The sequence below is a fragment of the Vombatus ursinus genome, unplaced genomic scaffold, assembly GCF_900497805.2.
Source record: "Vombatus ursinus unplaced genomic scaffold, bare-nosed wombat genome assembly UNPS02009994.1, whole genome shotgun sequence".
Lineage (NCBI taxonomy): Eukaryota > Metazoa > Chordata > Mammalia > Diprotodontia > Vombatidae > Vombatus > Vombatus ursinus.
This window is the reverse complement of record NW_020949772.1, coordinates 6,343,933-6,360,516: the sequence shown is the minus strand read 5'-3', so window position 1 is coordinate 6,360,516 and position 16,584 is coordinate 6,343,933. Positions and strand designations below refer to the sequence as shown.

The window sequence follows — 16,584 nt, the reverse complement described above, 5'->3', positions numbered from 1 at the left end:
GGCAGAGAGTGACCGGAGGCTGTAGAATAGATACAGGGGGATGCACCAGATGACCTTCAGAGAACCTGGGGCTGGGTGATCCTGATTATGTTTCCATGGACTGAAATGGACTCTACTTCACTGGGGAATATAAGAGTGTCTAAAAAATAAAAAATAAAGCTGGGGGCCAAGAAATCCCAATTCTGTTTCTTTCAATCAGATAATTCCCTCCCAACCCTGTGACTCTGCACTGGCTTTTCCCCGGGCCAGGAATGCCCTCCCTCTTTGTCTCAGCCTCCTGGCTTTCTCCGGGTCTCAGCTAAAACTGCACCTTCTGCAGGAGGCCTTTCCAAGGAGTCCCAGTTGCCTTCCCCTCCTTCTGTCTACTCTGCAGATATCTTATGTTACCTGGTCAGTCATATGTGGCCTCCCCTATCAGAATGCCCACTCCTTGAGACCAGGGACTGTTCTGGGCTTTCTTGGCATCCCCAGGGCTTGGCTAACATGGTGACTGGCACGTGGTAAATGCTTAATAATGTTTGCTGATTAACAGACCAGACTGCCTGCCTTGAAAATCACCTGATCCTTATCTTGGGCAACTGACATTAATCAGGCATGTCCCACATTCACAAACCCAATAGATGGATTTGCAATAGAGATGACGGAAGAATCCTCCTTCACTTTACAGAAGCCTCCATCACTCAGTTCTCTTAAGATGCCAATTCTTCTCAACCCACTTCCAACAGAACTCAGTTCATGAAACTCCTCTGGGGACACACCTGTTGAATTCTCCTGTTCTGAGCCCATGTCCGTCCTGGGACAAGGATGATGGCATTTGGGCTAAGAGAAGAGACTGGGGCCTAGGATCAGACTGAAGGCCACTGTATAGAATTGGGGGCATGATTTGGACGGGGACAAATTAGCAGCTGCTTAACTTTTCCCCTCATGCCTAGCCTGCTCCTTCGTCCTGCCCCACAGACGGGGAGGGGATGGAGAGTCTTGTCTTTTTTTTGTTTGTTTGTTTTGTTTTTTTTGGTGAGGCAGTCAGGGTTAAATGACTTGCCCAGGGTCACACAGCTAGTAGGTGTGAAATGTCTGAGGCCGGATTTGAACTCAGGTCCTCCTGACTTCAGGGCTGGTGCTCTATCCACTGTGCACCTAGCTGCCCGGAAGTCTTGCCTTAACAGGTGTCCAAGACCCTCCAGGAGGTAAGAGCAGACCTCAAGCTGCATGTTCAAGGTTCTAATTTTGTTCCCTAACTGCTGTGAGGAGGGTGCACTGTGACCTGTCTACTAGGACTGCTCATTATGTGTTTTCTGTGGTCTCTGCTCCTCTGCCAGGCTCCTGTGGGAGCAGAGCAGACCAGGATCAGAATCCTGCCCAACAGCACCTTGGAGAGCCCAGTGGGGTAGGGAAGGAACCCTAGACAGGATGGGGCTGGAGGCTCAAGGTCAGCAGATTTTTCAGTGCCCAGGGTGGGTCACCTCTCCTCACCCCGTGGAGGCTGGAACCACGGTCAAGGGCACCCTGAGCCAGCAGCTTTGTTACAGGCTGGCTCATCCTAATTGGATCATCTCCCAATCCCTCTTAAGGGAGATTCCTGTGAGATCACTCCCATTTATTCTCTGCAGATCTTTTTCATGCAGTTGTTTGCATGTTACCTCCCCCATTAGAATGTGAGCTCCTTGGAGGTGGGGTAGTTTTTGTCTTTCTTTCTATCCCCAGTGCTTAGCATTGTGCCTGGCATATAGTAGGCATTTAATAAATGCTCGTTGACTTGACTTGCCGGCAACCTAGCAGTCAGGTGGCGAACAGGGCTAGGGGGGAGCTAGAACTCTGGAGACTCCTGGATGTTAGAACACCTCATGAATCGGCATATTGCACTCCAAAAAGGATGCAACTTGGCACCCTGAATTTGAGGGCTTGCAATGGGGAAAGAGAGGGCCTAGCAAGTCAGGGAATTTAGAATAGTGGGACCTTGGATGAGAGGTCATCTGGTCCAACTGCTCATTTTACAGGTGAGCAAGCTGAGGGCCAAGAGATGGGAAGTGACTGGCCCAAGGTCACACAGGGAGTAAATGGAAAAGCTAGAATCTGAACTCGATGCCAAGTCTTGGTAGAGACCCCAGACTCTTAGTAGGGCACACAGGGGAGCCCAGAGGACCCGAGGGTGAAACTGAGGCTGATGCTGGACTCCCCTGGAACCTGGAACTCAGGTCCCAAAGGACGTAAAAATCTAGAATTATACAACAGAAACTTGGGGAGGGAAGGATTTTTAACCCAACAAAGGGTCCTTTAGAGTGAGTGCCCCAGTGCATTTTAACAATAGGATTTATCTTAAATTTTTTTTTTTTGATCTACACACAGTTTTTCAGGAATGTGTTTATTACATTAAAAAAGGGGTGGCCAGAGCCCTAGATGGCCAGCCTTCAGAGGGTGGGTACGGATTGGGGAGCCAGGTGGGGAGGGCTAGCTGTCTGGCTCTCTCACCTCCTCGTTTGGATGACCGGGAAGACTTGGAGGACGTGGACCACTGCTTCGTTAGGCCTCTCCCCTTGGGGGCCTCCCCGTTGCTGCTGGGGGGCTCTGGGGCCTCCCTCAAGGCATTCTCCTCTTCCTTCTCCTCACTGGGGGGCTCCTGGGGCCCATGCCCATCGCCATCCATGTACTGCGCCATTTTGCGGGATAGCATCAGCTGCGCCTCTTTCTCTAGCTCCCGGATGTCCTCAATGGTCAGACCGCACCATTCATCCTGCCAGCACCAGGCCTGTCGGTGGGCCCTCACCATCACCTTCCGAAGACCTGGGCCAAGGGACCAAAGAGGGACTGGGTCAGTGACGAGCCCATGGTGGCCACGCTGGGGAGCCCAACCCTCCCCTCCTTCCTCAACTCCGATTTCTGTAACTTGGCCCGTGAGCGGAGCACCCTCAGACCAACCGAAATCAGGCAGAGGGCAGTTAATGTTCTGACAGTAACAGAAAACACACCCAGGACTCTTGACCCTGGCCTGTTCCTTATGATTCTGCTGCTGTCTTACAAGGCTTGGATCAAGAACCGCCTCCTATAGGAATCTCTTCTGATCTTCCAAGTTCTTGTAGTCCTCCATCCCTCCTCAAAATAAAATGTATCCTTTTTAATCTCTAGTATAAAGGATAACTCACAGAGTAAGGGTAGGGAGTGAGGGAAGAGCACCTGGCACATAGTAGGTGCTTAATAAATGCTTATTGACTGAGTGAGTTACAAAAACAAAAGGCATCAATAAAAGGTAAGGTCAGTCTTTGCTTTTGTATTTGTAACTCCAGTACTCAGTACACAGCAAATGCTTAATAAATGCATTCTCATTCATTTAAAAAAAAAACTCATGCACAGCCTTAGCTGTTTATATGGTTTATCTCTTCAGTAAAAAGTAAGCTTCTTAGCATAGACAAGTAGGACAGTTAAGGAAGTAACAGGCAGAATTATTATTATTATTATTATTATTATTTTTTAGGCAATTGGGGTTAAGTGACTTGCCCAGGGTCACACAGCTAGTAAGTGTCAAGTGTTTAGTCTGAGGTCGGATTTGAACTCAGGTCCTCCTGACTTGTACTCAGGTCCTCCTGACTTCAGGGCTGGTGCTCTATCCACTGCGCCACCTAGTTGCCCCTATTATTATTATTTTTAAAGCAAGCAAGATCAAATTGAAATTCAAGGTTTCATGCAGAATCTTCTTTTTACCTTCTGCCGTTTTATGAAAATGCTCCTTTTTTGATGTTAAGGTTCAGAATAATAATTTTTAAAAGTTATCTATTTAGTATTATATTTTTCCCAAAGCACACATAAAAACAATTTTTAATATTCGTTTTTCAAAGTTTGAATTCCAAATTCAGAATAATAATTTTTCAAAAGAATGTAGACTCCTTGAAGGCAGGCAATCCTCATTTTGTGTCTTTGTATCCCTAGAGCTGACAGTAGGGGATTAATAAATAAATGCTGCTAGGTGGGACAGTGGATAGAGTGTCTGGGCCTGGAGTCAGGAGGTCCTGAGTTCAAATCCAACCTCAGACACTTACTAGCTAGGTGATCCTATACAAGTCACTTCACTCTGTTTGCCTCAGTTTCCTCATCTGTAAAATGAGTTGGAGAAGGAAATGGCAAACCTCTCCAATATCTTTGCCAAGAAAACCCCAAATGGGGTCACAAAGAGTCAGACATGACTGAAATGACTTAACAACAACAATAATAAATCAATGTTAGCATGTTGGATGGTTGAACCTTGCACTGCCCTTAATATTTTTAGCTCTGTGACCTTGGATTAGTCCTTAAGTGACAGACTCATAATCCGCTGCTGAACCTGGAACTTTGGTTTAGGAGGACCTACACAACCAGCTGCCCTGGTGATACCCCAGGGTAACCACTATACCCCAAGAGGTCATCATAGGCTCTGCATATTTATGGACTTCAAATAATGTTATTATTAGTCCCATGAAAAATAACTTCCAATTTGTATTGTCCATCTAACTTTTCAAAATGCTTTCCCAGGCATACTTGCCCAAGGTCACATAGCAAGGCTTAAGTGGAGGTTTCCTGAGTCCCAACCTCAGGGGTTCCTTCCCGACAACATCCTTTCCGTTTTGTCAGCAGCATGCTTAGGCGAGAGAGAGACAGACACATTAGGCCTGCAACCCAAGGCACCTCACCCCTCAGGCCTATAAGTGGAGGCCTGGAGCCTGACTCCCCAAAGGAACTGAGAAGACCACGTAGCTGAGGTCAGCAAGCTCGTGCAGACAGAAATACTTGTTGAGTGTTGGAACTGCTTACTAGTAGATGACTAATGAGGTCAGACTGAGGATGGGGAAATTTACTGCCATGCAGACGAATGCTCGTGTGTGTGTGTGTGTGTGTGTGTGTGTGTGTGTGTGTGTGTGCTGGATATGAAACCCTCAAAGAAGAAAAGTTACTTTGCCAGCAATTAAGAACCGACTATATGCGGAATACAGAATCCCCAAATCTCAAAGTTGGAAGGGGCCATCCAGGCCCCTAGTCCAACCCAGGTGGCCTACAAGGTCATGAAGTCCAACCCACCAGCAAGTGGTTATCCAGTCTCTGCTGGAAGCTCTTCAGTGATGGGGAGCTAACTACTTCAAATGGTAGCCCACGCTACTTTTGGATAACTCTCAACATCAGGAAGTTTGTCCTTGCAGCCGGAATCTTCTCTACAATTTGTACCTCCCCTCTGTACTTGGTTTTAGGCCCAGAACTAGAACAGGGATTAATCTGACGTGATTCAAAAAGTAATTTTGAGGTGCCTATCATGAGCCAGGCCCTGGGGATACAAATAGGAAAAAGAAAGACATTCCTGCCCTCGAGGAGCTTACATTCTACTTCAACTGTCCTCCATCTTCACCAAGGATAACAAGAACAACAGGAAGATGGAGAGGGGCCACATTTTAGATTTTGTTGATTTCTTCACTTTGCCCCTGGGCTGGGTACCTCACCACCCCCACCCCCACCCCCACCACTTCAGCTTTCTTCCCCGGCTAGACTGTAAGCTCCCTGAGGGCAGGGATTGTCTTTCCTTCTCCTATTTGTAACCCCAGCACTTAGCACCGTGCCTGGCCCAAAGAAGGCCCTTCATAAATTTTTATTGATTATTGACCACAGTGTAAGTGACAAAGGGAAAGCAAGGGGGTGGTTGTTTCCTTTTTGGTTTTGAGGATCAAATATGATCATGTACTATGTAATCATCATGGCGACTCATTATTATTTCCCATGAACAAACAGGCTGAGAAAGGGAAAGGAGACCTAATCAACCAAGGTCCCATTGCTAGTAGAGGCAGAGCCAAAACCTGAACCCAGGACTCTGTTGGTGGGAGCAGGGCTCCTTCCGCAGGCACCACTGTACGGGAATTAACCTGGAATCCTCTCCGGGACCACCTCAGAGCTGTCTACCCCAACTCCTTCATTTTACAAGAAACTGAGGCCCAGAGAAGTCAAAGTGATCTGCCCAAGGTCACAAAGACAGGGAACGGCAGGGCTCAGCTCCTCAGCATCCAGATTCCTCACTCTCTTCACTGTGCTATGCTGCCTTCTACAGAGGTTCACTGTATTCTTGCCTGGAGGCTGGGGGATGGATGTTATGACCTTCAAGACTCAGTCCACTTCTAGCTGACTTGGGCTGGAGGCTGAACATTACATATCTCTGGTCACTGTTTGATTCAGGCATGCAAGCAACCACTTATGCCTTTTCTCCAAGGGCACCATCCTCACCTACCAGTCTCATCAGACCCCATGGGCCTCAATCAGCCAGATCAGAGCCTTCGCCCTTTGGGGATGCAGTCAATGACCAAACCAAGAATAAAGAACCACCCCATACAAGCCCAACCTTGACTCCCTAGCTGGTGGGATTGTTTCATCTTTGGAAGCAAGCGTGCCCCACCCCTGGTCTGCTCTGCCCCGGTGCCTGGCACAGAGTGAGCATTCGGCAAAGGCTTGTCGACTGACTGACTGACTGACAGGCTTATGGTTGGAGAGTTGATACCTTGCCTTCCTCAGTCTCCACTCCGATGGATCCACTTGGGCTTTTGGACAGCTTTCATCGAGGCTTGCCCTTTCCACTGCTCCTGGTTTTGCCCTTGGGGCCCAGAGAACAAGACCAAAATCTCCTCTAAAAGGCCGCCGATCAAACATGTTTTGTGATGTGGCCTTTACGTGGTCTCTGATCTAGGTTAAACACCCCCAGTTCCTTCAAACAACCCCCATGGCGTCTCAAGGCCCTCGTCATGCTGGCTGTGCTCCTCTGGACATGCTCTAATTTATGCAAGTCCTTCCTAAAATGCGGCCCTGGTAACGGAACAGAACACTCCGGCTTATCATCTCGTTCACAATGTAGTGAAGTATGAGCCGCATTGGCTGTCCTGGCCGCTACCTCTTCCTGCTGACTCAGCAGATTTAGCCGAGCTTGGGGTCTGAAACCCCCAGATCTTCTTCAGATGAGCTGCCACCCAGTAACTCCTTCATCCTCTTTAGATTCAATTTTGTTTATTTATTTTCCCTTTCAAATTCTCTCCCTCCCCCTTCTCCACTCATTGAGAAGGTAATAAAAAAGAAAATTCATTACAAATCATGCAAAACCCAATTTCTGCATTAGCCGTGTTCCAGAAACAAAGAAAGAGAAGAAACTATGCATTCTGCGGCCCTCAGTTCTCTGTCTCTCCTCCCCCATATCTCACACTCACAAATTGGACTTTTTGACCCCAAGAGTAAGACTTTTCATCAGTAACAAATATGGGGTCAAAGAGTCTTAGGGCAAGAAGCGACCTCACAGGGCACCAAGTCTAAGCTCCAGTGCAATGCAGGAAAACCCTCCACAACATTCATTCATCCATCCAAAATTTGTGAAATGGGTGGAGTCAAGATGGCGGATCAGAGGCAGGAACCCAGTGGAACTCTCTCAACATTCTCCAAACAGGTTTAAAACAACACCTCAAATCAAATTTTGGAGCGGTAGAGCCAACAAAAGGCCAGGGTGAGACATTCTTCCAGCCTAAGAAAATGTAGGATGTTGGCAGGAGACATCTGTGGCACCGGGGTGGGAGCCAGTGTGGAGGGCTGGGGCCTTGAAGGCGGCTGCAACAGCGGCAGTGGCGGCAGCAGGGGCAGCTTTGAGAGCTCTCAGCCTAGAGATGGTAAAGGCGCCGGACAACTAATCAGAGAGAGGTTACAGAGGGCTCTTTGCTAGCACTGGGTGCAGCTGGCATTGACTGGCAACTCTATTGCTCGTATCAGTTCTGGATTGCAGTTCCAAGGTAGAGAGGAGCGCAAGGTAGGGCTCGTGGCGGCAGAAGAACAGGGACCCGTCTTGAGTAAAGACAAGAGCGCAGACCAGGAAAGCAATGACCCAGCCTCTCCCAGGACACCACCACCTTGGAAGCACATATCCAAAATGACTGATGCTGGCAGGGATATGGGAAAATAGGTACACTAATAAGCTGCTGGTACAGTTGTAAACTGGTCCGACCATTCTGGAAAGCAATTTGGAACTATTCTCGAAGGGCTATCAAACTGTGCATACCCTTTGACCCAGCAATACTGCTATTAGGACTATACACCAAAGAGAGCAAAGGAAAAGGACTTATATGTACAAAAATATTTATAGCATATATTTTTGTAGTGGCAAAGAATTGGAAACTGAGAGGATGCCCATCGATTGGGGAATGGCCAAAGAAGTTGTGGCAAATGATTGTGATGGAATACTATTGTGCTGTAAGAAATGACCAAGGAAGTGGTGTCAGAAAAACATGGGAAGACCCATCTGAAACGAAGGCAAGGAACTGGGAGGTCGTTGTGCACAGTAACAGCAAAGCTATAATGATGATCAACTGTGAAAGACTGGCTGCTCTAATCAATACAGTAAGCCAAGACAATTCCAAAGGACTCATGATGAAAAAGTGCTATCCATTTTCAGAGAGAGAACTGATGAATTCTAAATGCAAATTGAAGTATAATTTTCTCACTTTATTTTTCTTGCTTTTTAAAAAGATACGGCTAATACGGAAATATGTTCTGTATGATTTGTAAATAAATAAATAAATTAATTAATTAAATAAATTAATAAATTTATTAATTAATATGATCTGTATTATTGCTATCACATTGCTTGTGTTCTCAGTGGGCACGGGACGGGGTGGGAGGCAGGGAGAGAATTTGGACCTCAAAATTTAAAAAGAAAAGAATGCCAAAAATAAATAAATGACGAGTTGTTGTGGTTTTAATTGATGAAGTAACCACCATGTAATGTATTCATTCTGCTAGCCTCTGGGAGGCACAAAGATAAATAAGACATGGTTCCTGCCCTCAAGGAGGTTACAGTCTAGTAAGAGAAATAATCTATATCATAGAAATGCTCTGAGGAAACTTTCTGAGTTCAAATTTGGCCTCAGACACTTTATTAGCTGTGTGACCCTGGGCAAGTCACTTAACGCTGTTTGCCTCAGTTTCCTCATCTGTAAAATGAGCTAGAGAATAAGAAAATAATTTCACTTTCTTTACAATTATCAATGCAATTTTATATGTAAAATCCTTAATCCAATTTTGGGAACTTGTTACTTAAACATACTCAAGGCTTGTATATCCCAAATGGGGTCCCAGAGAGTCAGACATTTACTGAAATCACTGAACAACAAAGGAAATAACCTCTATCACAGAATTGCTCTGAGGAACCTAGTCTACAAATGTACTTAATGATAATTATTAATTCATAATAATAAGAGCTCATGATAATTTATGCAGCGTTTCAAAGCTGGCCCAGTGCTCTACAGACCTGATCACACACCTACTGTGTTGAAGATGGAGGATTTGAACCCCACTTTACAAAATTGGTTGAGGGTTCTCATCCTGGTAAGTCCAGCCTGTACCTAAGCATCTGCAGGCATGAGGTTCATGACCTTCTGGGAGGTGGCCCAGTCTACTGTGGGATAGCTCTGTGGTCACACGTCATCACTCACTTTGGACTGAGATCTATCTCAGTGCCTGTACCATCAGCCCACCGGTCCTCATGGTGCCCTTTGGGGTAAATCAAGTATAATGTGCTCTAAGGTCAGGGAGGTCCACTGACCCCATCTCCTAAAAGGCCCTCTCCAGAAGGGGGATTCTAGGAGCACTCACCAACATCGTGAATGAACCTCTCGATCTTGGACTGCATGCCCCAGTAGCGAAACTCCACCTTACACAGCTTGTATGCGCACATGATGGGCAAGTGGCTGGGGTGGCGGAGGCACTCCTCGATCCAGTCCTCAGATAGCGGGCCCCTCTTCGTCTTGACTGACCGAAAGAGCCGAGGGTCCTCCTCCAACTTGTACTCATTGGGAGGGATGGGGTCTTTGACGATATCAATGGGATCTGGGGGCAGGACATGAAAATCACTTTTTTTTGACAAGAGGTCACAACATAAGATCCAGAGGTTGAAGGAACACTGGAGACCTGATGGCTAACCCCCTTCATTTGACGGATGAGGAAACTGAGGCAAACAGGGTTAAGTGACTTGCCCAGGGTCACAGCTCTAAAAATGTCTGAGGCAGGATTTGAACCAAGGTCTTACTGACTACAATCCAATGCCCAAGCTATGACCCAAACCCTGCCCATCTCTCACTTTCACCCAAACCCTCTAATCCAAGTTCTGCAAGACTTTTCAAGCCACCAACATGGTTCTTGAATTAGGGAAAGCAAGAAGAAGGAAGGGAGGGGATATGTCAAGTTTCCTAACTAGATAATGGGCTGTCTTGTAGTTTTCCCAACTAGAGGCAGCCAGGCAAAGCAGTGGAGATAGAGGGCTGGAGTCAGAAGACCCAGGATCGAATTCAGCCTCTGACAGCTATGAACCTAAGCAAGTCATTCAACCTAGCTGCCTCTGTTTTCTCATCTGTAAAATTAGGCAGTATAGGTGGCACAGTAGATAAGAGTGCTGGGCCTGGAGTCAGGAAGACCTAAGTTCAAATCCAGCCTCAGACGCTTACTAGCTGGCTTACACTGGGCAAGTTGCTTCACTCTGTTTGCCTCAATTTCCTCATCTGTAAAATGAGCTGGAGAAGGAAATGGCAAACTATTCCAGTATCCTTGCCAAGAAAACCCTAAATGGGGTCACAAAGAATTGGACACGACTGAACAACAAGAACGGGGATACTATTTGCACCTACTTTTCAGGGTTATTGTGAGGATTAAATGAGGTAATACTTGTAAAGTGCATAGCACAGTGCCTGGCACACAGAAGTATCTTAATAAATGCTTATTTCCTTCCCTCCCTCCCTCTCTCCCTCCCTTCTTTCCTTCTTTCTTTTCTTCCTTCCTTCCTTCTCATTATACACATTATATTGCCCCACTACAGTGTGAGCTCACTGAGGGCAGGCACTATTATGTAATAAACAAACACGTATTGGCTAATTGTATCTACTTCCCTATATCCCTTGGCTGGGGAGGATCACAGGATTTAGAGCTGGGAGGGACCTGAGAAATCACTCAGTCTGCTCCTCTCAATTTGCAGATGAGGAAACCGAGGCCCAGGGAAGTTAGGTCACATCGGATGAGCTCCTGGCACAGTCAGGAGTGCCCCTCTTCAGACAGGTGGACAACACGAACTGACCAGGCACTTGCAAGGTGAGGTGCCAGGCACTCTGCAGGAGCCATCCTTCCACAATTTTTACAAATCTACAGCTGAAAGGGATGTCAGAAGCCCATTTGGCCAAGGCCTTCATTCCACCAATGAAGCATAATGACCCTCACTTTTCTTTTCTGTGTTTTTGTTTTGTTTTGTTTTGTTTTTTGGTGAGGCAATTGGGGTTAAGTGACTTGCCCAGGGTCACACAGCTAGTAAGTGTCAAGTGTCTGAGGCCGGTTTTGAACTCGGGTCCTCCTGACTCCAAGGCCTGAGCTCTATCCACTGTGCCACCTAGCTGCCCCCCACTTTTCTGATCCTCTGAAAAATCATCTCTCCACTTAGTAAGACAACAGTCTCAACACCCTGCCATTTCCTAATTCTCTGACTCCAGGCCATCTCCTTGCTCTCCCTCCTTGGGTCTCACTGCTTCTAAACCAGAGACACCTCGGTAGGCTCCCAGAATGGGGGAGGGCTTGCGGCCGAGAGGGATCTTCCCGGCTTCTTGGGAGGGTTTAGGCAGCTCCTCCCCTGCTACGTCCTGGCACGGCTCAGGACCTCTGAACACTCACCTGCCCACCCCCAGAGCCCGCAGAGGGGGTAGACAGGGAGCCTCCCTGCACAGGAACAGACTGCCCTAGTACAGGGCGGGCAGGGAGCACCGGACAGAGGAAGCCTGGCTCTTAGAGGGAAATGTCGCCGGAAGAATCCCAGGCATGCTGGCCAGGGCGTCACCCGGAGATTCCAGGGAGCCGTCCTTTCCAGCAGGGGAGGAGACAGGCCCATCCCACCGCTCCTAAAGGCCAAGAAGAGGGCTGGGTGTTGTGTCTCTGCCAGGAGGCCCTCGAGCCTGGTGCAAGGGACCTCAGTAATCATCCGGTCCAACCTGTTATTTTATGGAGGGGTAGCTATGGCTCAGACAGCACATGAGTCATGCAGTTCATTAGTGGCCCAGCCGGACCTCGAACCCAGGATTTCTGACTTCTAGTCTAGTCTAGTCAGTGTTCTTTGCATTGTAGATTTTCCTTCTGTCGGAGCCAAAACTCGGGGTTGTGGAGGAAGAACACACCTATTTAAGAGAAATGGTCTTTGAAATGTTCCCCATCTCCCACCTCTGTGCCTTTGCCCACATAGTGCCCTCATATCTGGAAAGCACTTGTTCCAAGCTGGACAGAGTAGACCAAAGCCTGGACCTGGACTTGGGGAGACCTAGGTTCAAATTTGGGTAAGTCACTAAACTCTATGAGCCTCAGTTTCCTCATCTATGAAATGGGGCTAACCACAGCATTTGCCCCACAGGACTGCTGTGATGCCCTTCTGTCATGCTTAAAGCCCTACAAACATGGGAGCTTTCAAATTCTTAATTCCCTTCAAAGCACGGGTCAGGGGCCATGCAGCAATGGGCCAGCACAGACTAGCAGATGAGAGTTCTCGGCTGGGACTCAGGGAGATCTAGATTCAAATCCTCCCTTACTGACTTGCTGGCATTCTTGCCATCTGTAAGTTACACCGTATTGCTTCGTCTGTACTTGGGTGCGTCTACGTAGGATTCCTTTCCAGTAGAATGTAAACTCCTTAAGGGGCCTGGCTGTTTCCTTTTGGGGCAGCTGGGTGGCCCAGTGGATAAAGTATCAGAGACCTGGAGTCAGGGTTCAAATCCTGCCTCAGACACTTAATAGCTATGTGACCCTGGGAAAGTCACTTCACCTCTGTTTGCCTCAGTTTCCTCCTCTGTAAAATGGGCATCATAATAATAGCACCTACCGCTCAAGGTTGTTGTAAGGATCAAATGAAATAATAATTGTAGAGTGCTTGGCACGTAGTAAGTGCTATGTAAATGTTGGCTATTTTTTTTTTACATTTAATTTTTATTTTTTTTCCTCAATTACAAGTAAACAAAAAAATTTTAACATTCCTTTTTTTTTAAAAAATTTTGACTTCCAAATTCACTCCCTCCTTCCCTCTCCTCTTCTCGAGAAGTCAAGCAATTTGATACAGATTATATGTGTGCAGTCACGCAGAACATTTCCATATTAACCATGTTACAAAGGAAAACACGGACCAAAAAAAATCAAGAATAATAAAAGTTATATAAGCATGGTTGGCTATTTATTATTATTATTATTATTATTATTATTATTGCTATTTACATTGGTAGAAGGCATTTCCTCAATTGTCAGTTTCTCTCCTCCTCCTTGTCTCTTTCCCTGGTGCCCTCCTTGTAGCAGATGCTTAACAAATATAGTGAATTAGGAAAGGACCCCGTTAGCCGTCCAGATGGACACCCACACTTTCTGGGTGGGGTGGGGTTAGACCCCTATGGGTCACAGGCCCATCCCACCAGAATGAAATGCAGGACAGGGGTTTGACAGCCAGGGCAGGAAGATAATCAAAGACAAATTTCACCAGTTTACGGTGTTATTGAGGGAGGGGAGAGACGGTAAATAGCCCGGGCAAGATGGGCAACACAGTGTAGTGGATAGCACTTCCTGACTTAATGTCAGAGACCTGGGTTTGAATCCTGTCTGTGATACTGACTAGCTATATGTCTCTGGGTAAATAAATCAATATCTCTGAGCCTCCATTTTTCTCATCTGCACAATGGAATAATAGCAACTGTAAAAGCTACTTGGCAATGTTGCTGTGTGGACAGGCAGGTATCTCAGTGGATAGAACACTGGGTCTGAAGTCAGGAAGACCTGAGTTCAAATTCAGCCTCAGACACTTACTAGGTGTGTGACTCTGGACAAGTTACCTAACCCTGTTTGCCTCAGTTTCCTCATCTTCCTGAGTTCAAATCTGGCCTCAGACATTTTCAGAGCTGTGACCCTGGGCAAGTCACTTAACCACATTTCCCTCAGTTTCCTCATCTGTAAAATGAGCTGGAGAAGGAAATGGCAAACCACTCCAGTATCTCTGACAAGAAAACCCCAAATGGGGTCACAAAGAGTCAGACACGACTGAAAAGACAGAACAACAATGTTGTTATGAGGCTCAAACGAGCTGCCGCTCAGCCAACTTTAAAGGCCCTCAGAGACATCAGTTATCATTACTATTAATACATTAACCAGCAGCCTTCACTTCCCTTGCCCAACTTGAGAGAACCTTTTGGGTGGGTGGGTGGGAGCATCTTTTTTTTTTTTTTTTTGGCCTAGGCAATGGGGTTAAGTGACTTGCCCAGGGTCACACAGCTAGTAAGTGTTATGTGTCTGAGGCCAGATTTGAACTCAGGTCCTCCTGACTCCCGGGCCGGTGCTCTATCCACTGTGCCTGGAACATCTTTTCTAGCGGAGCTCAGGAAATAGACGATGCCTGGCCTGGGAGCCTGCATGTCCAGAGTTCTGATTTCAGACCCTGCTTCCTTACAGCGCCAGGCTGTGCCCAGGGCAAGGGGAGAAAGCCACAGAGATCAATGAGGCTACACAAGTTTAGATTCTGATCCAGCTCCCCAGTTTTAGAGAGGCACGGAGGTGAAGTGGTTTGTCTAAGGCCACGCAGTGACAAGGCCAGGATTTGAATCCAGGCCTTCTCTTTTCCAAGTCCAGGGCATTTTTCCTCCTTCATCCCACGCTGCCTCTCTGCCAAATATCTCTGGAGAGGGATGTTGGATGGTGTGATAAGGAACCTGTTTAGTCTTAAAGCAAACAGCTGTTACTGGGTGAAAGTGAGATCCAGGCTTCTGGGATGGAGGCCGCTAGCTTAGGCTTTCTCTAGGCACGGCAAACTGAGAGAGCAGATTTCCTCTTCCTGAATTTCTCCTCTTCTCCTCTTTGGAAATGCTCTAGAGGCCCTACAGTTTTCCCCGTGTCCCCACTGAACATACGGTGCCTAGAACACGGGACTCTGGAAAGAGCCTTGTGGGACTGTCCCCTCCCCGGGATCTCCAAGGCAATTCCATCCATCCAGCCCAAGTCGGCATGAGCTCATCCTGCAGCTGAGTCCCACATCATGGAGATTCTGGGGACTGAGATCTAAGCCTGTCATATAGCCACACCCTTTCATTTTGCAGATCAGGAAACTGAGGCCCAGGGAGGTGACTTGACCCAGGTTACACAGGGAGTAAGCATTAGAGGCAGTTTCTGAAGCCCAAGTTAACGAATTTCATTCCTACTGCTCTTTCCACCTTCCTTAGAGGCAGCTAAATGGTCAGGAAGACCCGAGTTCAAATTGTGCCTTCAGATATTTGCTAACTGTGTGACCCTGGGCAAATCACGTTATCCCTCTGGCTTCAGTTTTCTCATCTGTAAACAGAGCTAATAATACTCACAAAGTTGTGAGTATCAAGATAATTTAGGGAAAACACTGCATAAATCTTAAAGCATTATATAAATGGGAGTTACTACTACTACTACCATTACTACTATCACCACTACTACTACTACTACCACTACCACCATTACTACTATCACTACTACTACTACCACTACTACTACTACTACTATTACTGTTACTACTACTACTACTACCACTACCACCATTACTACTATCACTACTACTACTACCACTACTACTACTACTATTACTGTGACTACTTCTACTACTACCACTACCACCATTACTACTATCACTACTACTACTACCACTACTACTACTACTACTACTACTACTACTACTACTACTACTACTACTATCACTACTTACTACTATTTTTATTACCACCACACAGGCTAAAAGTTAACTAAAAAACCCCATTCAGAAGAGTTTTGTAGCATCAGGAACGTATTTAGCTGGAGAGAGACCCCTGGCTTGCAGCCTGGACCTCCTTCACTCACCAGACCTCTTTGGTTGCTTGTGCCAGGGGGAGTGGGTGGCTGGGGAGGCAGGGGAGGATGTCCAGGACCCGGCAGGAAATACTCACCCAGTGTGGTCTGTCTCTTTTCCATAGGAGAGAGGTTGAACACGTTGGCACTGTCTCCTGCGTCGGGTTTATAAAAAGTTTCAATGTCAATGGAGAACTTCTCCACAAAAGGGCACGTATACCTGTGGGGGAGGAGAAGACGACAGCAGAAGTGAGTCTCCCGGTGTGAATGCTCTGAACCAGGAGTGAGGGAAATCAGCAGGGACAGCTCCCGGCTCTGGAGGAAGGACTGTGAGAGGCTGGGCCCATAACTAGACCAGAGTACTGGGAAGGAGGGGGTTTCTGCAGATCTGAGAGAGCCTCCACTCCCAGGGACACAGAACATTGAGCTGAAATCTAGCAATGGGCCCCCATCCTCCTTCACTCTCCTCTTCTAGACATAAGGTCAGAGTGAATGGTGGAGACAGCAGAGGGTGGGGTGGGTCCTGGTCCTGGGGAGAGGCTTCTCTGAACCAGAATCCCACCTCTTCCTTAGGGTCCTATTGACCTCAAGGTTTCTTGGGCTATCTACAAACCCCGTCTGGCAGGCAAGGTGTGGTACAGCAGAGTTAATGAAAGGTTGGAGCCTGAGGGGATGGAGGGAAGATGCTCCCACTGCCACATGAAAGTGCCCAGAGCC

General features: G+C 47.1%; 1 protein-coding gene across 5 annotated transcripts in view; it reads right to left on the bottom strand.

Moving 5' to 3' along the window:
• PITPNM2 (phosphatidylinositol transfer protein membrane associated 2) overlaps positions 1-16,584 on the bottom strand; it is a 256,108-nt gene that overhangs the window by 56,145 nt on the left and 183,379 nt on the right. For all 5 annotated transcript variants that reach the window (XM_027853474.1, XM_027853476.1, XM_027853475.1 and 2 more), the window contains 3 exons: positions 15,966-16,087; positions 9,625-9,858; positions 2,470-2,781 (listed from right to left, as the gene is read on the bottom strand). In XM_027853474.1, coding sequence (XP_027709275.1) covers positions 2,470-2,781; positions 9,625-9,858; positions 15,966-16,087 — 668 coding nt within the window. The remainder of the gene's footprint in view (positions 1-2,469; positions 2,782-9,624; positions 9,859-15,965; positions 16,088-16,584) is intronic.